We start from the raw sequence: 23,112 nt of genomic DNA, 5'->3' as shown, positions 1-23,112 counted from the left end.
CAATTGCAATCATTTAGAAGGTAAACCTTGCTTCTTCCTCTCTCGTATTGTTTCTGCATAATTTTTTTAGAGTTCTGTCATATTCAATGAAAAGTTTGATCCTTTTATTTCTGTAAATTTTATGCACCCTACCAAAAGTTTGTGAATTTTCCAACATAGCAGAACATGTACATTTAAATAACATAATGCGATAAACGCGAAAATTTGTAAATGTGCCTCTGGTATGTACATACCGAAGGTGTAAAATGTGAAAATTTAAAATGCACTACCGGTATGTAACTACCGGATGTATTATAAAAGTTATTTTTGTATTTTTAGGGGGCCTAAAGAGATATTGGGGGGCCTAAAAAGCAATCTTCAAGCATTTGAAGTCAGTGAAAATGACGTCCAATATTCTAATATACAGTCAATGAATCAATCCACTCACAAACATTTTCTTTTATTTCTGTTTATTACACCACCCTTTTCATCTTCGAATCAGAATTATCAAGCGTTTATTAGTAAAATATCCCCTTCCATTTTTTCTTTTTATAAGAAACAAAAGTTTTATAAACATTGATCAATTTTTAAATGTATTGGATGATAAGTTTCATTTATACCCTTATTTATTATGAAAGAAAATATTAAAAATAAGTTGATAGAATTAAGAGTAATTAGCATAAGGGTATGTATGAAATACTTTTAGATTATTTATAGGAGTAATGTGAATAACCATTTTCTATATGTTTCATTGGTCTTGATGAATGATATATTTTGTTTCTTATAAAAAAAGATCTATGGAAGTATTGATTTTTTTAAACTTTTCTCAATTGTTTACTTCTCTCGTTAAAAAATGTTTAATCGTTCCACAAATGTTTTGGAACGCAAGTCAAAATAGATTCTTCATTTATCCATAATTGATGTGTGGGATGGGTGTTGATTCTTCCAATTGAGAAGGGAAAAAAAAATTGAAGAATAATGGGAAGATTTTAACTATTAATCTCCACATTATTGTCTAAAAAAATCAATTAAGAGGATCCATTTTCGTGTGCGATTCTCTTTATTAGGCTTTTAAACCAAAAAAATTGTTTAATTAAAAGGTAATGGATGACTCATGGTTAGTTGGTAACGAATAAATTAATTGACAAGAAGTTATTTGATTGAATTGGTTAAATTTTGTAAAATTAGTGGTTAAATTAGTTGATAAATATGAAATAACATAAAAAAATAATTTAATATTTAATTTTTTAATTAAGATAATAAAGCTAAAATCGAGAAAAGAATGATAAGTTATAAGCTTGTGATAAAAAAAAAAGTTATTAAACTGGTTTATTTCGGTGATATAAACCTATAAACTATAAGATATTTCCTATAAACTCAAAAATCAGTCTTATCAAACATCCTCATATCGATATTTTAAAATAATTCTCTAAAAAATATATTTTTAAATAACGGTCTTTTTAACGAGCATCCCGGGACACTCTTTAAACATTCCTAGTGAAGAAATTATCCTTTAACAAAAATTAAAAACTTCAATTCCAATGCAATAAATGCACAAACTTTCATAAAATCTTACCACTTTTGGTGCTTAAAGAGTGCTGCAAGACACTCGTTAACATTTCCCTTACAATAATCAATAAATTGTAAAATATTGACCACCGTAAAAATCTCAAACCAAATAAAATTGTTTCATTTTTAAATATGTTTTTCCATGTTCGGTGTAAACCAAACAAACCTAACATCTGTTGGCTCCTCTCTAAAGGTAAATATAAAGAATTTGCACACTAACCACTAATCATAACTATTAAATCATATTTGTTTGGCTTTAATCATATCCATTTCTTTCTTTTTTTGGTGAAATTAATTATATCTACTTCTAAAATCACACATATAAATGATTGTAATCTGGAGCCTTTGATCGAGAATCAGAGTTATGGAAGCACTACGAAGGATGACAATAGCTCCTCTGAAGCAAACCATGTAATGTTTACAAGAAGCATATACAAAAAAGAAACTCAGTCAATTAGATTGTGGGGGTGCTTAAACAGTTAAATAGCAAGCATAGGTCCAAATCCCAAAAGATGATGAAAATAGGCAGAAAAGTCACATCGAAAATTCACATAGTATTGCATCAATTAACTTGACAATCTACAATATGACATGCTAATCTATATTTACACTGTCTGGGAGATTCTTAAGCATTCAAATGGCTCAAAAATTAGTTATATATGTGGTATGTAACCTACACATGAGGGTTATGATGCATACATCTAGACAAAGAACCATCATTGAGCTACCCAAGTTGCAGAGGCGAAACTCAGCAAGATCCCAGCTTTAGTTTTAGCTGCAAGAGGAAGAACTGTTCTATTGATCATTTTGTTGTAGAAATTATAGGAACCTATAGCCAAGTTATACCCCAAGACCAGGAAAAACTATGAATTGGAAACAACTATATGTATTAGTAAATTAAATGACCTGAATTAACATATGGTCAAGTGGAACAAGAATCCATATACAAAGTCAATTAACCGGCCTTTGGAGTGTTGCTGACGCTGTTGGAGCTATCTTGAAGTCCCTGAGATGCAGAATACCGGCTCGAAGCACTCTCATCTACGATGATTCTATCACTCATCACCGAATGCTTTTCCTTTTTTCCTCTAGATGTGCAATCCTACAGAAATCAGAATGAAGGTCGGTAAGTTTTAGCACTGAAACAAGTTTGGATTTTTAAGATATATATAAATTGTTTATAATATACCTGTTGTGTTGATGATCCAGGCATCTTAAGCTCAAGCTCTGTTGCCACATCTGGAGATACACTACATCTTTCTGCAACACTAGGTCTTCTTCTGTGACCCAGTGACTTGCTTCGAGACTCTTTTCGACTAAACACGTGGGATGTAGAAGGATATTGAGCTGATGCCATCTCCATTGGAGGGATAGCTGGAGCCGAGAATGGAATATACATTGAGGATAGACTTGGAATATGACCAGGATTTTGGTTTCCAAAGTAAGGAAAAGGTTGCATAGGTGGTGGGTGAATGGAAACTGGACCAGCAGGGATTGGCATTGGCATAGGAACGGGGTACGTATAAGGGCTACTCATGACAACAGAATGGTCAATTGCAGTCCATGGCGGCATGACTCCTACTCTCTGCTGATACTGGGAATTAAGATTTTCTATATCGGATTTTAAAGACGCTTTCTCTTCTCGGAGTTCAGTCTTTTCTTGTATTAGCTGTGAATATAAAATCAAATGAATAAATAAGCTGCACAAAAGCTTGATCTTAAAGACAAATTGAACAAATAATAAGAACCTTACTTCACGTGACTCTTCAGAAAGGGATTTGTGCTCTGTTTTCAGTCTATCAACTTCAGATGTTATGTCCTTTAGCACTTGGATTGTCTCAGTGATGATGGTTGCCTTGTCATTCCGTGGTCTATCAGGATCTGCATCATTTAAACAGAACATAAACATCTCAACTGCATAACAACCACCGATTTCAAATCGGCAATGCATGAATAATTTATAAATTGGCTTGTTAAAATACAACAATCAACAAATGCATTTTCCCCCAATGCAGTCAACTATGTGGATCAAACAGCAATGCCATAACATATTATAGCAAATCTAAGAAATGAAAAATACAATATGACCCTAGAGATTCTTCAATGTGGGACAAATGTCTCTGAAAATTATCCTAAAAATGACTAATTTGACCTACGTTTCTAATTCTTTAGGATCGAATTAATATTTTTCATTTCTTAGGAACTAAATAGGTCTCTATGTATTTTGTCATGACTAATTTGGATATTTACTCTAAATCTAAATTTTTATAAGCAACTTGACCAAAAAATTTCAAAATTCAGATTTTCTATGTATTTTGATATGTAGTAATCTACTCTTCATCCAATAGATGATATCTTATCTTATTCTGGACTTATGACTGCGTGCAGAGCAGGCCGGTTAGCCCGCACAACCCATAGTATTTGTAGCCCAGTGGAAAACGTTGGCCCGCTTATCTAATCTAGTCTGTTGGGCCGGCGGCTCATGTGAGAATTCTAATATCTACCCTCCTTTGGGGAGCTTCCACAGGTCTTTCCCACAGATAAACAAAGGAATACTACAAGTACCACAATTTAAACCATGGAAAAAATCTTGAATTCATTAAAAAAAACACAATTAACTCCTAAAATCACATGATTAAATAACGTACCTATGACGGTACCCAATTGATGAAAATGATCATTCAAGCGATCTCTCCTGATTTTCTCACGGTCAGCCTTCTGAACTTTTCTAGCAACAACAGTCGGATCTCCAACTTCCACCATCTCACTCCTCTCTCTACAGAAACAACAACACACTCTATTCATTACTCACTTAAACATAAAAAATAAAATAAAAAACTAACCGCAATAACGATCTTTTATACCTACGATTGGTGATGGGCAGAGGAGGTGAATCTTCCGCCGTAAGGGATGGAGTTTTGGAGGTGTTTAGCGGCGGCGGCGGTGGTTTCCATTGATTGATCATGTGTTGCATTCCGGTAAAGTGGTTCACAATTGAAGTGTTGTTGTTTATTTTGAGTGGGAAGGGAAGAAAGGCAAGCACGCGCATTCAGCTTGTGTCTTCCACGAGCCACTGTCCAAACTATATCCTAACACCTGTCCTCTCCTTAGCTTTTTTTAACTTTCTTTGCCATGTGTTATGTTCAAATTTAAATCCATCCAAAATAAAACTACAAAATCGAAGATCGAAAAAAACTAAATATTTTTTAATGTATTTAGATGTTGTTTTGTATTGGATCGGATTTTGGATCACTTTTTCAAAATCGAATCGAATCACAAAAGTATTAATACTTATTTATAGGTTTGTAACGGTTCAGTTTGGATTGAGTTTCAGTCAAAAAAATGTCCGAACTGATGAAACCTTCGTTGGTTTGGATTGGTTCGGTTTTCACTGTTTTTTAAAAAATAAACCGAACCAAATTAATCGGTTTGGATCGGTCGGTTGATCAGTTTATTTAAAAATACAATTAAACAAATTCATATTCTCACAAAATTTAATAGAACTTTGTATAATATTTTGTTTTTTCATTTTCATGTTCTCTATTTTTCAAACTACTTTTTATAACTAATCTTACTCAATATTTCATATTCTTCAAAAACAACTTCATCAAACTCAAATATTTTAATCATTCATGACCCATCCATGCATCATTCATCAACAAATACAAAAATTTCAAAAAGAACATCCTAAAATTAAAACATAGTCAAAATAATAAATCCATGCCAGATGAATGACTATAAATCAATGGCATAAACATGTAAAACTAACCAAGAAATGAACGATCTCAGCGGTGACCGGTGGCGATGAACAATGGGTTTGGTGTGGTTAACGGCTAGGGTTTCTTTTTTAGTAGGAATGAAAGAGTGTAACTGATGAGATGAGATGAAGATGGGAGAAAGTGAATTGATTAAAAAGTATTTCATGTTTAATTTTGGGTTTAACCATAAGTTTGTGAGGTAGGATAATATTAGTAAAATAAGTAGTGTGAGTATCATCGGATTGGTTCATCGGTTTCACAGATCTCAAAATGAAAAACCATGAACCAAACCAAACTAGATCGGTTTCGATTAGTTTGGATCGGTTTCAAACTGAACCAAACAAGATCGGATATTTTTTTGGTTTTCGGTTTCGTTGGTTTTGTCCGAACCACTTACACCCCTACTTATTTATTCTTTTATTAGGATTATATATATATATATATATATTAAATTATTATGTTGCTTGATGGTTTTTAATCTTATATATTGCATTAATTTAATCTATATTATTATTACTTCATATGTTTAAAAAATTAATCAATAATTTTCATACTCTAGTTTTAATTTTTTTAATATATTTTGCATCAAATCCATTATTTTACCAATCCAAATTAAACCGTATATATTTGGATTGAATCGGTTCAATTTTTTTTAAAATAGTCGTCCAAACCGAACCACATGTGATTTTTATTTTGGATCGGATGACATTCTGCCTCAAAACTGATCCAAACCGCACCGCAAACACCTATACTGTTAACAATCGTCCCAAGACACTCGTTAGTAGGGGGTGGACGAGTAGCACTTTAGTGACATTGTGGTTTGCCAATGTCGCATGACATTGGCAACCCAATGTCACTCAAGTGCTATTCTGGGGTGGACATGGTTTGGTATGGAACTAGATTGTTTGTTAAATTTAAAATAACTTAACCGAACTGAAGTGTTCCGAACCGAACTGTTATTATTGGTACCGTTGAAAAAAATATAAAAAACAAAACAAAATTGAATTTTAAAAGTTTTTAAAACTAAACCAAACGGTTTCGAAACGAACTAAATTGTTTTAAACTAAACCGAACTATTTCAGTTCAGTTCCAAAATTGTTAATAATGGTTCAGTTTTTTTTGTTTGGTTCGGTTCAGTTCAGCAGTTTAGTTCAAATTTTTAGTTTTTTTTCCACCCTTATTCTTTAGCATTTCCCTTTTTTTTTAAGTAAATTACTCCTTTTAGAAAATTGTTCTTCTCACTTTCATTTTTCTAACTAGCACCATGAAAATATCAAAATACTTCCGACAGCATTAACCAGCAGCGGTTAACTACCGTCAAAGTATTTTAGTATTTGCAAGGTGCTTCTGAGCAAAAGTGATAGTGAGAAGAGTGATCATCCTCTCCTTAGTCACACTCCAAAGTCCCATCTCAACAACACAAGAGGGTTAAGAAAGTTGTTACGTGGTTGACTGAAACAACAATTTGACTTAGTTAGCTTCATGTTATACAAACCTAAATGAGGTAAACCTTGAAATATAATTATGAAAATACAAAGGGCAATCACAAATAGATAATGTATATTACTACGCATGTAATAAATTGTACAACAAGTAATTTGAATTAGCAACATTTAGCTATACAAATTCATATGATAATGCACTACTATCCACAATAAAATGCAAAACATTAATGTGATGAAAAACATTTTCAGCATTCTCCAAACTTTCATTCCATAGATTCTACTATTGGTTTTATCCTTCTTTATCTGAATAAGAGTATCATGAACACACCATGGAAAACTTAGGAAATGATCCTTATTTAGTCCCTCATTGTAGCATCCCCAATAACTAGGATGATATGTTACATGATACCAAGCAGAAGCAATAGCATAAGAATCATCATCACCACCACCACCTTGAGAATTTGATTTTCTTATCATCTCACTAAACCAACTTCTAGCTTCATTCCTTAGTGACATCACTGCATGATTTATTCCTTCTTTATCCTTTCTATCATTGAAAGATTTTGACATCTTCAAAATATTGCCACTAATTATTTCTGCTTCTGTTTCTATACCATAGTAATCCATTAAATTCATCAACTTGGTATCATACATTTGTTTGTATTCACAAGCAATTTTTGTGTATTTCTCAAAACCATCAATTTTCATGTCATGATCATAGAACTTGTTTGCAGCTTTTTTAGTGAATGATTTTTTTAGGCTTTTTTGTTGTGCAACATTCTTCACCTCGCGGTAAAGCTTTCCGATTATGCTGTTTGATTGATAAGTTGGTTTGTCTTGCTTTTCCATGAAATCTGGATACTGTTTTACATGCAGATGTTGTGGTACTTCAGCCGGCACGCCGGATTTTGCAAAATCGACGGCGATCGAGTGTAGTTTCGCAAGCTCTATGCATGAATGGCTCATTGCCTTTTCAGGTTCCTTATCAGCAAACACAGTGTGTGCAGTTGCAATAACTCCTAAGGTGTCTTTGACAATGTAGTGAGTGAAATGCTCCTCTACATCCTGTAGCCAAGTAGTAGTAATATGTTATAGCCAACAAAATGTAACACATGAGAAAGCTCTCACATTGAGGCTCTTTAACTTAATTTAGAGTTTCAAATAGATCTTTATCTTTTTTTCATGTCAAACTAGTCCTTTTATCAAAACTTGTAATTCTAATTTTTTTAGATCAATACCTGTAATGTGACATCATGATCAACATGCATGACTTTAGGTGGTGAATGATCCATTGGATTTTCCTGATGAGGAGGAATAAGGGCAGGGTCCCAACAGACAAAGTAGATATCTCCATCCAAATCACTTCCTGAACATTCATTAGGATGTGGTCTACACAAGAAATCACTTTGAAGTCAGAAAACATCATCATACGCATAATGAATATAATCTTCGCTATCAATCTTCTAAAGTGGTATATTTGCATGGACGATTTTGTAACAAATGATTGAATGGATAGGAAATATATTAAACCTATACTATTTTACTCATACCTAGCTATATTATCAACTGCAAAATATAGTTACATTAAGTTATGTTGTTTTTGAAACAAATGTTGAATGGATAAGAAATTTATGGAATCTTAAATAAAATCTTACCTTCTCCCCTTCTGTGGGAAAACAACACAATCTACCATATGATGTAAGGAGGGTACATCGATCGCTCTCAAAATCCTTACATCTCCTGGATGAAGACATGGATTCTTGGCTACAACTACCTTCCCCTTAACAATATATTTTCCTTTTTTTGCTCCAATGTCCTTAGAAGAAATTGAGGACATAACATTTTTTCTTGGAAGAGATATCTGCACAAATACCTCACCATATTTTAATGTCCTTGTTTCATCCAAGCATCCTAACATTGATCTTCCTTTCCGAACAAAAATCCTAGTTTTGAGCTGCAACTCTTGTAACTTTGTTGCACATATTGTTCTCAACATCATGGAAAGAAAAGGTTCATTTGTCGGATTGAATCCACAAATAATCATTTCCCTTAACATGTCTGTAATTGTTCCTTGTGACATCATGTCTAGTGCATTGAATGGTTTTCTTGATATCATTTTGAGTTTATTAACAATCTCCCTTTGCTTCCTTTTAAAGATTCGATCCTTGACACCGAGTGTGGACAACAGAACAATTACTTGACGGTTAAGAAAGCACGGTTTGTTTTTGCTCCATGACAATACATCTAGTTTCGTGTTTTCTGACTTAAACTTGCACATGCTATTTCTCAAGGAAAGTTTAGTTGATGAGTTAGGATCAACAGCAACAACACCTTTGTATCCACCATATCTGATTTGAAATGCAGATGGAATTATATGATCCTTGCAACCACATTTTTCAGCAACTTCTTGAGCCAATTCATACGATATTTTCCCTATTCCATCAGAGAAACAGTATTTGATTTTGCCTCGTTTCAATTCTATATCAGGAATGATTTCGATTTCGTGTCTTCCAACACTCACTGTTTCCCTTGAAGAACTGAATGATTGACCAAGCCTTGCCGCGTATTTTGCCACGTTCTTGATTTCATGAAAATCTCCCATCCATTTTCTTATATCACCCGTAGTTAGTCCAGTTCTCGGTGCAAACATCCACGCTGAGTTATCGCGCAATTGACTTGACGAGAAAGCAAGAAACTCGAACTTCTTGTCACCGATTTCTATGCCGTTCGTTAGTGTAGACAGTACCCTTTGATGAACCTTTGATTCTCCGTCCACATCTATACGAGAGGAACCTGACAACAAATCAGATGAACGGAGTTTATCCATGTTCTCATCAACAAAAGAAACGCGGAGGAAGTTATCGGTGTCTTCAGGATAGTTGCGCAAAACTCGATTCGAAAGATTCACTTCAGGACCACAGAAATATATTTTGGAGGGAGTTACTTTTACTCTATGAACATACACCAATCCATCATCTAAAGAAATGGAACTAGATATAGGAATTGAACTATTTGTTGAGTATCTTTGATATTGTTTCTCCAACCATTGAACAGGATCATAGCAACATTCTTTCATCTGATATAACTTATTCAAAGCACTTTCTACATATTCAAATTTTATTCTTTGTGGATCAACCATATGAAAAAGATTAGTGTCAATTGCTTGCAAAGGAAGGCAACTATGTTGAACTAGTGAGTTGATTTTGAACAGAATTTTGTATGGCAAGTTGAATCCTTCTGGCGGAATCACCATGGGGACAAAATTCAAATTTGATGAGAAACCAAGTTGTTTCTCAAGATCAAAGGTGTTATCAACTTTATAAAAATTTCTATAATACTGACAAAAATTCGGAACCTCGGTATTTTGTGGAAGCTCAAAACATAAAGATGATGATTGGCCAATGCAGCATGATGGGGTGAAATCAACACTTCTAAACCAATGGTTGTCATAAGCTTCCTTAAAGTACTTGATTTCAGAAACATCTTTTTCGTAGATCCGAGGAGCACTGCGTAACTGACAATTAAGATAGGGACTAAAAATGACTAAAACTTTATAGGGACTACATTCAAAAAAGGAATATTTTACAGGGATTAAAAACATATTTAACCCTGAAACTAAAGCAACTAACCTGAAAAAGGAGAAGTTTCTTGGTACGACAATGTGAGCGATGCATCTCAATTCGCGATATGCTCTCGGAATTGATCTGCATCTTATAATCCTTAGACAAATAGCAGAAAAATATATACATTTTTCTTAATCTGGCTCCGAATTTAACAGAAGCATTTGAATGTTCCCAAAGTACACTAAGTTTTCTCTTGGATGTTTGACATCCAAAGTGTATTCCAACGCCATCCACGTTGTAAGCAAAGATCCTTGGCTTTGACAAAATGTCAGGTTTTATTAATGTAGCATTTAGAACATTTCCACTGTAAGATAGGTGTTTAGCAACTAAGTTTAAGATTGTTTCAACACTTTTTTTGTCTGTGAATTGAACATTAACATGTGTCATAGAATCTCCATCTTTATGATGCTTAATCTCTACAGCTAGAACAGTTTGGAATCCAGCATGTTGCTCCAAAAATTTCATTACCTCTTCAGCAGAAACATTAGATGGGAATCCATGTATTTGAATTGTCTTACACATAGCTAGTTTATCTGAAATTTATAGATAAATGAAAACTAAACACAGGATTCCTAGAAAACGTGAGTAAATGTGATTCAAAGAAATTAAAAGCTTCAAAGAAATTAAAAGAAAGTGAAGAACCTATAAATGTGATTCATCAACATGCAAGGAGGATAAAAGACTCACATGAAATTTGAAGTTAATCTCTATAACCAAATGCAGTTTGAGAAACCAAAGCACATTCCAAAAGGAACCAAAGAAATTACTAAAGAGTGTCTCTTTACACCAAATTATGCCACGGTCACTTTTATATGATTGTGAGATTATATTTTGTAATAATATAATAATTTTCATTACCAACGAATTAGTTCAAATGGTAAAAGACTTGGACCCCTTAAGCAAATGATTAGAGGTTTGGTCTACGACTCATGCATATGGAAAAAAAAATTCAGTTGAAAGTGGAGAACCCACTTTATGTGTCTCACAGATTCCCATACGAAGATTTGTCACTATTAAACGACATCGGAAATTTCGTATCAATAACATAATATTTTCTCTCCTCGTCTATATTTTAAATTTTCTTCTACAACTTTATTTGATATTTACTTTATTTTCAAATCTCCTGTCAGAGTTCTTATGTTAGTTTATATATTTCATATTTTATCTACAATTTTGTTTTCCTTTAACTTTTTGATTTTCTTATTCATATTCTTTCTTCTCCATATTTTTGTGCAATTGGCTAAGTATATGTGCCTTGCTTTTTCTTCTATGCGTAGCTAAGTATAGCATAAAAAGAGGAAGCTCATTCTTTTCTTAACGTCCTATTGTACCTACGAAAAGTACCAAAATAAGATAAGATAATCTTTCTTCCTTTTGTGCAGTTAGGAGTCATTACCTAAGTAAAGCAAGACATTAAAATAGACAAAATAGGATAAATTATCTTATCATATCTCTATTCATATTTGGTTTTCCAGTAGAATAGAATATGAAACTTCTATATATCATATCCACCTGTCCTCTATAGTTGAAATTTTATTAGATGATAATGGGGTTAGGACTACAAGCATCAGATGCCCCCTACTTAGACTCAAATGATTGTTTGATTGCCAAGAAGACACTATATTCAAGTCGTTCTTCCGTTTTCCGGGGGTTTCACTTCAACCTCTTGGATAGGTACAAGCTTTGCTCTTCCACCATACTCTTCTGGGAGAATGTCTTCGCCAACTTCACTTACGAACAACTTTTTCTCTTCCTCGTTGCTTATAATTACAATCTGCATTCATCAACCAAAGTCGTGAAAATGGGATGCATGCATTAATGGTTAAAATTACTTGATTATAAACTTCAATATATGATTCTGCAATTGAAAAAGTTAAAAGTAAATGATTTTGCAATTGAAAAAGTTAAAAGAATAGCATATGAAGATTGATACTTTACTTTATATTAGGTCTCTATATTTTGCCAAAGGTCTCAACCTCTACAAACGGCTATGGTATCATATGAGTATTTCTATAGCACCGCAAAAGAAACTTTTATGGTTTTCTAGTTACCTATATATTCAAAAAACCTTAAAAGAAGAAGTTTTCCAACAGTGTTGTCAAACGTGGACCACGAAAGATAGAAGTTTGTTCAAATTCCACTACGGTACAGTGTTACTGCACCGCTATTGGACAACACTTTGTACTAGAAAAGGTATCGTGGGACAATAGGGATTTGTTCAAATTTCACTACACCGTTCGTGGGACAATAGAGTATCGCTATTTGACAACACTATTTTTCAATCATAATATTATATTCTGATGCTTTAGATATTTAAGAATAAGAAAAATGATATGCTTGACATTAAAAGTAAACATTGAAACACATACAAATTACTTGTATTTCTATCCATATTAGTATATTACTGTATACTATCGAATAATGATATTAACTAAGGACATCGCATATGGAAACTAACAGATTGAAAATCATGAGCATTCCTAGTATATTTTGCATCACATTTTGTCTGCTTTGATGGGATACTAATACAATCTGGTCAATGACCAGTGCTAGTAACATACCCTCTAACATGTTACTGAGAGACGGGCCATTGAAAAATATGTGATGCATATATATAGCCAATGTGAATCAGTACAACACACAGTGCACTAATTTTCAGCTTAAGATTGGAAAAAGTACCTTTTCTTGTGTTGCCTTGTCTAGGAAGCCGGAAACAAATCTCCAAACACTCACAAAAAACCATGGCATATGTAAAATATAGCACTTCGCTAAACATTCAGGGTAGTAAGACTGCAATTCAAGCAATAATCACTCAAATTTAGAAGCTATGAAATAGTGTGATTGTGAAAAAAATTGAAAAAGAAAACAGAGAAGCATGATTTTATATATTTTCATTTATGTTATACGTGAAAATTTCAAGAAAAAAGAGAAGATTGTCACCTGTAAAAATTGAAATCCTGTAATTAAACCACGTGCGTCAACATTCTTATACGAAATACCCTGCAGATCCAGAACCCCAATCAACTTTTCATTTCCTACCTCCCTTCCCTTGAAAGCACTGAAAATAAAATAAAAAGTTAACAATTAGTTTCTCAGTTTCTGATGATAAAGGAGAGTAGAAGTTGGAACACATGAAAATTACTCTTTAACAATAACGCCATTATTACCAACAATTCATTCCTAATTAATCACTCTAAGGTGTTTCAATGCCCAAAAAAGACACTGTTTGCATAGGTTTTCCTCTCAAAAGCCATTTCTGTCAAAAATGAATGCAAAGGAAGGAAAGTGGTGCTGAAGTATGTTCCCATGAAATATAACAGTACGTAAATTTCAATGCTTTTGTCGAATGGTATGCTATATTTGTCGAGGCCAAATTGCTAGTTTGTAGCGGATATATTATAGCGTATAAGCTTGTATAACTGTTTGGTAACGTTTATTCTCTCATGAGTTTATAATGTTCTTTCATGAGCTTATAGTATTTTTCCAGAGCTACTTCAAGTAGCGTGTCATTTTTTCTCTCATTTTTTATCCTCGTCCTTAATTTAAAAGTTCAAATATCCATAAAAAGTATATTCTATGTCATTTTATCCAGTTCAACCGCTAATTTTACCAAACACTTCAAATTCAATCAGATGGCATATCAACTATCCACTATCAACTAGTTTATCTGCTATTTTTTTGCCACACATGACCCAAGTTCCTTTGAACAATAGATAAGATAAGAAAGCATCAAAGTAGTAGTAAAACTAGACAGTACCTCGCAATTGTCTTGTCCAGTAAATGTACAATAAATTCTGAAACAATAAACAAAGCAGAGTAATCAGCTATATAGTTGTCGTCGTTATGAAATATACGAATACCAAGTCAGAGCATTTCAATTTTTTCAATATCATATCTCTATTCTCTACTCTGCTACCTATTCACTCTTTCATTTGATTGATAGGAAAAAGTTATTATCTTCTTCAAGCATACCAGATTATCTTCTGAATGTATGTCTTGATGACAAATAAAATAAAAAAACATGAACAATAAATTTGAAAGCAAAAGATAACAAATAAAAGAAGACAAATGGAACATGTTAAATATTTGAGATAACTAAACAATCTTCAGGTCTCAATTATTGCAGTTTTACTTAATCTGCAACCACAAAATTCTACTGCAAGTATCTGGATAAGCCCAACACTTCATTCTATTTGATAGTTTCATTTCCTAACTTCTCATATAACAACAAGTAAAATTAGATCATGTCAAAACAGAGAGTTAGACATGAATAGCTGATCACAACTTTGTCTATCAATTAAAAAATTTATTAACACATTTTATCTCCCTTTCAAATCTCCCTATAATGGAGGGGATTTAACATTAATTAAGACACTTTTGTATCTCATCCCTTGCAAAAAAAAATTGAACTAAACAATTAAAATTTAAAATAATCCATTTTCTGTCATCTGCTCTATTTCACTCCAACCAAACACCATCAAAAAGAACAGTCAAAATAAACTTGATAAGTGACTTATCTAAAAAATTGGATTTTGGGGAAACAACAAAATCCTTTAATTCCACATAGCAAAAGAAAAAGACAGAATGTGAACCAAGGGGGAACTCATATGGTCACATAAATTCAAATTGGACTAGTCTCTACAATGATATTTGCCTAATGGTCCCCTCTTGGAAAAAATCATCAAAAGTCATCTTTGAACAAACTGTACTAGCATCAAATTTTCAAAAACCAGATAACAAATTTCCATTAGCCATGGAGGCTACGCAAAATGAGGTGTTATGAGAGTTCCACATTGAATAAGATATGACCTGAAAATATGTTTAAAAGTGAAAGACATCTCTCATCTTATAAGCTCGTTAACTTTGTAAGGATGAGTTGGGCCCAATATAAAAACCTAATATTATAGTAGAGTTTATCGAAGATTTGTTGGGCCACAGTCTATTAAACTCAAACAAGTCAAACTTTAGATATCCAATCTTAGACATGTGCTTGAAAGTATCCTTTCCACCTATCCCACGCACCCCACCTAACCCCAATTGTCTTAACCTTGCACCATCAAGATGAGTACCCCATGCTCCATCACTAAGGTGTCCCATTAATGACTTCAACTAGTTTTTGGTGTAGCTGAATAAAAATCCTTCAAGTTATTAACCAGAATCTTCTGCAATACCTCACTATATCAAACATTAAAAACATCTTTCTTTTCCTTTTTTATCATAGTAGGAGGAGAGAATTTGATATACAGAAATGATAAAATGTACAAACAGACCGAGGATTGGATACACTCTGAACAAATGGCATTAGTCCCTTAAACAACCATTCTTAAAATTTAGGTTAGGCCTAACTCAACCTTGCAAAACTGGCTTTTGAGGCAATGATATCTCCCACTTATAAACACATTTTCAGATCATATCTCAACCAATATGAGACTCTCAACAACCATGATCAAGAAAACCAAAAGGTCACAAACACAACTCATACTAATATTTCATATAAAAGTTGTACACACGAGTGTGTGACATGAGGACCTAATAGAACATAACTACAGAGTAACTCAATGTGTGGTGACTAACCATGAATATGAAATTATTGGAGAGTTGCACCAGCTATAATACTTTAAAGGTATCTCTTGATAATAAATAAAAGAAAATAATTCATGAACCATATCATTTGAAAGTAAAGGGTGACAAATACTAGAAGACAAATGGAAGATGTTCAATATTAGAGGCAATAACTGCAGTTTTATTCTAATCTTCAACCACCAAATTCTAGTGCAAGTATCTGGATAAGCCCAGCACTTTATTCTATTTAAGTAAAAAATAATTTGATCATGTTAAAAGTGGAGAAATAAAGAGTCAGATATGAATAATGGATCACAATAGAGTTGCAATTGAGTTGATCTTCTGAGGTGACAAAAATTGATTTTGAATCAAACAACTAAATATAAAATAATTTATACTCTCTCCTCTAGTTTCCTCCAACCAAACACAATGTAGAAGAACATTGAAAGTAACCTTGATAAGTGACTTATCTAAAAAAAATTGATTTTGAGGAAACAACAAAATCACTTAAACTGTACCTCAATAAATTAAACTGTATCTCAATAAATTCCACATGGCAAAGGAAAAGGACAATGAAAGTGAAGCATGGGGTTTCTAACTGGTCACATAATAAATTAAACTGTACCTCTCTCTAGACTAATCTTTTCCCAATGGTCCCCACTTGGAGAAAATACACCAATTTGGCATCTTTGAACGAATTGTATTAGCATCAAATTTTCAAAAGTCAAATAACAAAATGCTACTATTAGCCATGGAAGTTTTACTTTTATATATAAAAAATTAAATCAGTTTCTTCTACGCATTAACGGTGTAAAACATTTTAACACATAGATCCAATCAAATCACACTATAATTACACTTTGGTATGTTAGTTCCTAAAATATATTCGGAAACATCTTCATATTGAGCCGTGGTAGGATGCACCTGACAGTGTATACTAATTAAATCCATGAAAAATAAAATAAAAACATAAAGTGTTTTGTAAATTAATAAAGTTAAAGTAAGAAATTACTCTTGAATTGAATCTGATCCTTGGAAGGGAAATGTCTACTTGCTTGGACAATCATCACAGGATATTTATCCTTAGACAAACCCTGCAAAAAGATCTTTCTAGTTTCCAATTCATCAGGAACTTCAGAATCTGAAATGAACCCATCATTAGGCACCATAGTAGCCCTCCATTTCTGCCATTGGACAAACATCTTTGCTGCTTTATCTGAATCCATTGATCGAGCAATCAAAAACCTCATCAGTGTAGGGTCCCCATAACCCTGCAAGTTAATATAAAAAAATAATATGCTACCATGATTTACGTCAGTGATATTATAAAAAATCACATCAGTCCTATTTGACTGAAATCTGTCATATTTCACTGTGACTGATGAGATGAGATTCCTGACCGTGGGGAATCCAAATTCAAACAAAGTTACTACAATTTAAAATCTTGAAGAACCAAGGTTTACCTGTGTAGAAGAACCAAGGTTTTCAACAGACTTTTTGAGCTTGGTGAGTGCAAAGTCTGTTGTTGCATCAGCCATTTGGGGGCAGAAGAAAAGAGTATTTGACAGAGGAAAAATGATTGGGTTTCACTATTTGAGAGTGGCGGCAAGAACATGTGTTGAAGAGAGGTGAATAAGAAGAACGTGGAGGTTAGAGAAGCCAGTAAAGCAACAATTACGTTGACATAACGGAACTGAGCTGAATATTAGACTGCCAGGAAAAATATATGCATTGAAAAATAATCTATCTATATGGGATTGACTTTTTCATGATTTTTTATTTTTTATTTTGAGCAACTTATTTGTAAATCACTTTTTTTTTTTAAGGAACTTATTTGATATAAATTTTGCGAGACTGTATGGGAACATTTAAATATAGTTTATGATATATTTTTTATAAAAAAATTATATTTATTTTCATAAGTTCACTAAAATAGGTTATGAAAACAACTTATAATATGAAAAACAATTTAATCTTTTATTATTTGTTGTAAAAATAGCTTATGTAAGCTTACATATAAGTTGTTTATCTATACGGTTCCCTAACTTAGAAGACCGTCTAAAACCTGACTAAGGTACGTTTGATCCGATTTTTTTTCAATTTCTCTATATTTTTAAGGAGAAGTTAGATCAAACAAAATATCAATAAAGTATCTACTAAAAAAAATACTTAATGAAATGAGCTTTGACCAAAAGTTATTGAATGTTACTTCAAAAAATTACTTGTCCGCAATTTATTTCAGAAACACCTATCTTTAACTTACGCTGACAACCTTTTATTTTATTTTTTAATATTATATTTCAATATGCTTTTTTCTTCAATTTTTTTTTTAACCGGTCCATTTAATTTATTTTTTTGAAGGAGGGTCCATTTAATTTTATTATCTATTTTTGAAGGAATTTTATTATCTTTTTTTTATCACTTATATATTTAATTTCAATATCGTTTAACTATCAGAACCTCGCAAATATTTTTATTCACGCTCTCATTGAATGACACCGAATATTTTTATTCCCCTTCTTCAACCTCGCAAATACACACACACATTGGAGTTTAGGGTAATACTTTATGTCCGCTGTCTGTTTTTTTTTTTGTTACGCTAATGCGTATAATTTTTTTTTAGTGTTGCATAATCCGTATAATTATTTTTATAAAATTTTGATTTTAATTAAAAGCACAAGTACAAGTATAGATGTCTAAAAAAATTATACTTATATATATATATATATTTTGCACATTTATATTGTAACAAACTATGCATATCTTTTTCTTATTAAAAAAACTAAACATATCATTTTCAATGATACCAACAATGTAACAAATATAATATCATATAATATAAATTCTTATCTTTTTGAATGACACAAAAAATATGGTATTCTTATAACAAAATTTGTGATGATTTATGTTTTATTAAATAAGATGATTTATGTTTTTAATTTTTCAAACTATTTTGATATTATTTATGTTATTATTTGAGCCTCTTTAAATTATTTCTCATATTCACATATTTAACAAATCCTTTATATGAAGATACAAATGTGTATTCCTTTTACACATAATAAACGTCATTGAGTAAATATAGTATTTGTAAAAAAAAAATATTTTATATTCTAAACATTTTTTCCTTCAAAAAATATTTGAAACATTTTTTTATTTATTATGTTAATTCATAATAAATTTAAAGTTTTGTACAATATTTTGCCAAACAACTTTTAATTTAGAAATAGCTTTAAAACTAAAAAATAAAAAATAAAGAAACCAAACAACTTTAACTTATTTCTTAAAGACATTTATTTTAACTTTATTTTAAAGTAGCTTTAAGATCGTAAAAAAAACCTGACCAAACGGTACCTAAGTCATTTTATTAAAAATCAAAGAATGATAAAAGATGATGTCATTTTATTAAGTTGTAGAAGACAGCCGAAAATCTAACTTGCATTTCTTGTACAACAAGTTATCAGTTGTCTCTGGACTACTACTACTACACCACAGACAATGGATGTCAACATTAACATCATATCGATCAATCTAGCTCAAGTTGGTAAGCAATTCCAAATTGTTCACCAAACACAATTACACACTTTAGAAGGTACCACTAATTTCCACACAACCTACCAATTTTCCTTCATCTTTCAGTTTATCATTTTCGATAATCTCATTCAAGCATAATATGTACGCAATGAAGTATGGATACAGACACTTAAACATCGACATCGCTAATAATTTGAAAAAATCATATAATTCAGTGAAATTACATGTGTTGGTATCAGATATGATACATGTCTGACACCGGAACACACCTAATCTATAAAGTGTATGTGCCTCGTAGTTACGCAGTTGAGGAAGCCGAAACAAATGACTGAATGAGTGTTGAGGATCCAATGGAATTCAACAACTCAACTTTCCCATGGTCTGGATGGTGTGCAAAGGACTTGTACACTCGCGAAAATGTTTTTGATTGTGGGGTTTCATGAGGTACAAAAGGTAACATTTGTTCTAAACATGCTTTTTGATGAGAAAATATTTCTAATAACAAAAATTCTAATATTTAAGAGTAAGTTTAATATGAACCTAAAAAAAATAGTCCAAATAAAAACTCGTATCATTTTTAATATATTTTAATAAAATATTCAATCTTTTCTCCCATTTTTAAAGTATATAACACATTGACAATTATTCGATTGCAAAAAAAAGTTGCTCTAGTGAAAATGACATTGTTCACCACCAACATTTCTCACCTTTCTTCTCTTTGAGGTAAGCTTAACAACCACCCACCGCCACCAATTTTCACTTCCGATTCAATGTGCAAGCCTTCACAATTCCTTACCCAGAAACCAAAGCAATCCTTTGCACAACTCCCCCCCTAACCTTGTGTCAAAAATAGGATAAGGAATTAAAGAATTATTTCGCCAAAAGGAGTTCCTCGCTTGAAACAAAAGTTAGCTCCATTATCATATTTTGGCATGACAAGTGGTGTGGTTCCCCTCTTGTGATTTATCTTTGATAATTAATGCTATATCCTAGCTGATTTGGAGCTAATCTTCCCAAACCTAAGATATCTTATTCAACAAGTAACCCTTCATGTGCGGATCTTGACTTGCTGATCTGAAATCATATCTCTAACAGAGAACTATCATTTAAAAGATCGCAACTATCAAAAATTGGGTTGGGCCAAAAAATATGGAATCAATGCATCCTGAAAATTGATGTTTAGACTTCAAAGAATGCTAAGAAACATCACGAAATAACCATTTTAACCCCATTGGTAGTTAACTAATGTCGGTTCGATCGGTAGTTAACTAATGTCGGTTCGATCGGTAGTTAACTACCTCCGATTCTATCGACAGTTAAAGGAAAATTTTAGAGATACTAAAACTAAAAATTGGTATATTTATACGACTCAAAAATATATTTAACATTTTTTTTTAAATAATTATAAGATCGGCATTATTTTTGTGCAACAAGATGTGCATTTTTATGAGTGTGATTAAATAATGTGTCCACACCATAATTGCTCTCTCGTAAGATACGATATACTCTTACTGTCTTATTTCAATTATCGCTTTTGCATTTTTTTTGTCTCACAATAATTATCATTTAGAATATGAATACAACATTTTTTATTTTTCTCTTACTCATATATCCATATTTAGTGAATTTTACTTCATTTAACTACTCCACTAACTATAATTAATATAAATATTTTAATAAATTATACTATTAAAATTGACACAACTAATCATTTCTTTAAGAATCGCAAAATGTAAAAGCGATGGTTAAAATGAGATGGAAGGAGTACTATTAACCAGCAAGAACCAATAAAGTAACATTTTTTCACGAAGCAAACCTTTATCAAATTCAGAATTCTAATATTTAAATTGAGTTCTCCTTTTCAATGCATTTTTATTTTCACCTAGTACTAGTGTTTAAAAAAGAGTATTGTACAAATCTATTAATCTATATGGTACTCAACTAGAGCTTCACATTTAAACACTGCAGAATCAAACCAAATGTCAATACCTTTTCTTTTTAATTTGATTTTAATGCCCGTACAAAGTTAAGCCACAAATGTTTAGCACCACTCATCCAATTGATTACATATTTTCACAACCATCTGTCATCGTTCTTCCATTTCGGATCAACTTTACTTAATCATATTGCACTTAAAGTAATTAATCGTAATTATGTTGTGAGGCTCTTGTTTTCTATGTATTCTAAAATAGAACATGGGTTAACAACACCAACATGATATACAAACTTGTCAAAAATTTAAAATGTTAGAGAAATATAAATTGAAGTCTAAATAAATGTATATTAATTCCAATATTACGACATAAGTATAAACTTAATGGTAAACAAACATTTTAGTCTCTAAAAGTGTGAAATCGTTGTCACTTGTTTTTAAATGTATCAAAATTGCAAATACGTCTATAAGATACTGTTTGGTCCGACTTTTTTTTTCAACTTATCTACCATTTTTAAGGAGAAGCTAGGCCAAACACAATACCAATAAAGTACCTTTTAAAAAAAGTACTTTTGTTAGAATGTATAAAATTGAATGAAATGACCTTTGACCAAAAGTTGTTGAACGCTACTTCAAAAACCTCATGATCTTTATTTATTTTGGTCTTCAGATGCGATTTTTAGTCAATTTTGTCATTTAATGTGTTTTTTGTTGATCAATTTAATTTATAAAATTACTAAGAAAAGACCTCTAAGATGTATTTGCAAATTACTAACAATTAAAAACGTCTATGTAATAAAGAATTTCTTTTAAACTTAACTGTTATTCATTAGCACAAGAACAATAAATAATACCAACCGCATTTTAAAACTTTAGGAGGGTCACACACATTGTTTGGACAATCAAGGTCGGAAAGACAATAATTTGCTGCAATCATGAAATAATTGTTTCATCATTTTATAATGTAAAACAACATGCTCTAATTTATTCAACTAAATATTTTTCCTCCCCTATGGAGCTGCAAGAAGCTATTCTTAAAATCATAATCATTATTAAATGCCTCTAGAGTACATTGATGTGTTGTTTTTGCCTTTTTAACAAGGTCAAATCCTAAAAGAGCAATACTAATATTGAACAAAGAGAAACACATTATGGTCCAAATCCTATCGATCTGTTTCAGACAGGTTTGCTGAGTTAGAATTCATTAACACATCTTGTTTGCATGAAGAAGGAAATTGGAAATGTATATGGAAGATGGAGGTTCCTCCAAGAGTGAAACCTTTTTTTTGGAGTTGTACAGATTGTGTTCCGACTAGAGACAAACCAAGGCATTATGGTTTTCAATGTCCCCTCTTTTGCCTTCGTTGTTTTCATGTCTTCAAAAATTTGTAGGAGATATTATTAACTTGTGATTATACAAAAGTTGTTTGGAATGCTCGGAACTTATGGCAGTTGATCCATCTGTTACTGCAGCAAGTGGAATCGTTCAAGGATCTTTGCTTTTTGTCTCTGGCAAATCTACAGACAAGTATCCTCTACCTTTTTGGAGGGAAAAGACATTTACCATTTTGGAGGGAAAAGAAATTTGTAACACAAGGGACCAAATTGAAATTTAAAATAAATATAAGGGACCAAAAACTTGATTAAGCGTTTTTAGTACTTGGTTAGTGGCAGTCCATTAACTTGGGTTAGATAAGAAAACCTTCTAG

At 32.0% G+C, this 23,112-nt stretch overlaps 3 protein-coding genes across 5 annotated transcripts; all 3 read right to left on the bottom strand.

Annotated features, from left to right (window-relative positions):
• Positions 1-1,980: 1,980 nt before the first annotated feature.
• Positions 1,981-4,633, bottom strand: LOC25482561 (transcription factor bHLH121). 3 transcript variants are annotated; one of them, XM_024776239.2, is made up of 6 exons: positions 4,413-4,599; positions 4,197-4,324; positions 3,302-3,429; positions 2,738-3,217; positions 2,455-2,650; positions 1,981-2,323 (listed from the first exon to the last, which is right to left on the bottom strand). In XM_024776239.2, the coding sequence occupies exons 1-5, from the start codon at positions 4,595-4,597 to the stop codon at positions 2,504-2,506; spliced, it is 1,068 nt and encodes a 355-aa protein (XP_024632007.1). In that variant the 5' UTR covers positions 4,598-4,599; the 3' UTR covers positions 1,981-2,323; positions 2,455-2,503. The 3 variants fall into 3 exon arrangements, with proteins under 3 accessions (XP_024632007.1, XP_039689934.1, XP_013466599.1); XM_039834000.1 differs by having other exon boundaries at positions 1,981-2,650; positions 4,417-4,633; XM_013611145.3 differs by having other exon boundaries at positions 1,981-2,650.
• A 2,215-nt stretch (positions 4,634-6,848) lies between these two features.
• On the bottom strand, positions 6,849-10,962 carry LOC25482560 (probable RNA-dependent RNA polymerase 1). The gene is made up of 4 exons (XM_024780217.2): positions 10,381-10,962; positions 8,407-10,265; positions 7,990-8,140; positions 6,849-7,816 (listed from the first exon to the last, which is right to left on the bottom strand). Exons 1-4 carry the CDS (start codon positions 10,894-10,896, stop codon positions 6,920-6,922), a joined length of 3,423 nt encoding a protein of 1,140 aa, XP_024635985.1. The 5' UTR covers positions 10,897-10,962; the 3' UTR covers positions 6,849-6,919.
• Positions 10,963-11,771: 809 nt separating this feature from the next.
• Positions 11,772-17,667, bottom strand: LOC25482559 (sec14 cytosolic factor). Its single transcript, XM_013611142.3, has 6 exons — positions 17,400-17,667; positions 16,949-17,207; positions 14,132-14,168; positions 13,315-13,432; positions 13,054-13,164; positions 11,772-12,148 (listed from the first exon to the last, which is right to left on the bottom strand). The coding sequence occupies exons 1-6, from the start codon at positions 17,472-17,474 to the stop codon at positions 11,999-12,001; spliced, it is 750 nt and encodes a 249-aa protein (XP_013466596.1). The 5' UTR covers positions 17,475-17,667; the 3' UTR covers positions 11,772-11,998.
• Between the last annotated feature and the right edge of the window lie 5,445 nt (positions 17,668-23,112).

The sequence above is a fragment of the Medicago truncatula genome, chromosome 1, assembly GCF_003473485.1.
Source record: "Medicago truncatula cultivar Jemalong A17 chromosome 1, MtrunA17r5.0-ANR, whole genome shotgun sequence".
Taxonomy (NCBI): domain Eukaryota; kingdom Viridiplantae; phylum Streptophyta; class Magnoliopsida; order Fabales; family Fabaceae; genus Medicago; species Medicago truncatula.
Note: the sequence above shows the minus strand (reverse complement) of the source record. Positions and strands in the feature narration are given on the sequence as shown.

What these genes read in the sequence shown, in the direction of transcription:
- LOC25482559 (XM_013611142.3), bottom strand. Translation starts at nt 17,474, where the DNA reads ATGGCTGATGCAACAACAGACTTTGCACTCACCAAGCTCAAAAAGTCT. An exon ending in GGATCAGATTCAATTCAAGA is followed by an intron (nt 14,169 to 16,948) that starts GTAATTTCTTAC and finishes TTATTGTTTCAG; the next exon opens with AATTTATTGTACATTTACTG. An exon ending in ACAAGGCAACACAAGAAAAG is followed by an intron (nt 12,149 to 13,053) that starts GTACTTTTTCCA and finishes TGATGAATGCAG; the next exon opens with ATTGTAATTATAAGCAACGA.
- LOC25482560 (XM_024780217.2), bottom strand. Translation starts at nt 10,896, where the DNA reads ATGTGTAAGACAATTCAAATACATGGATTCCCATCTAATGTTTCTGCT. An exon ending in AGAAACTTCTCCTTTTTCAG is followed by an intron (nt 10,266 to 10,380) that starts GTTAGTTGCTTT and finishes CTTAATTGTCAG; the next exon opens with TTACGCAGTGCTCCTCGGAT. An exon ending in TTCCCACAGAAGGGGAGAAG is followed by an intron (nt 8,141 to 8,406) that starts GTAAGATTTTAT and finishes TTTCTTGTGTAG; the next exon opens with ACCACATCCTAATGAATGTT.
- LOC25482561 (XM_013611145.3), bottom strand. Translation starts at nt 4,597, where the DNA reads ATGCGCGTGCTTGCCTTTCTTCCCTTCCCACTCAAAATAAACAACAAC. An exon ending in CTGCCCATCACCAATCGTAG is followed by an intron (nt 4,325 to 4,412) that starts GTATAAAAGATC and finishes TTGTTTCTGTAG; the next exon opens with AGAGAGGAGTGAGATGGTGG. An exon ending in CTGGATCATCAACACAACAG is followed by an intron (nt 2,651 to 2,737) that starts GTATATTATAAA and finishes TGATTTCTGTAG; the next exon opens with GATTGCACATCTAGAGGAAA.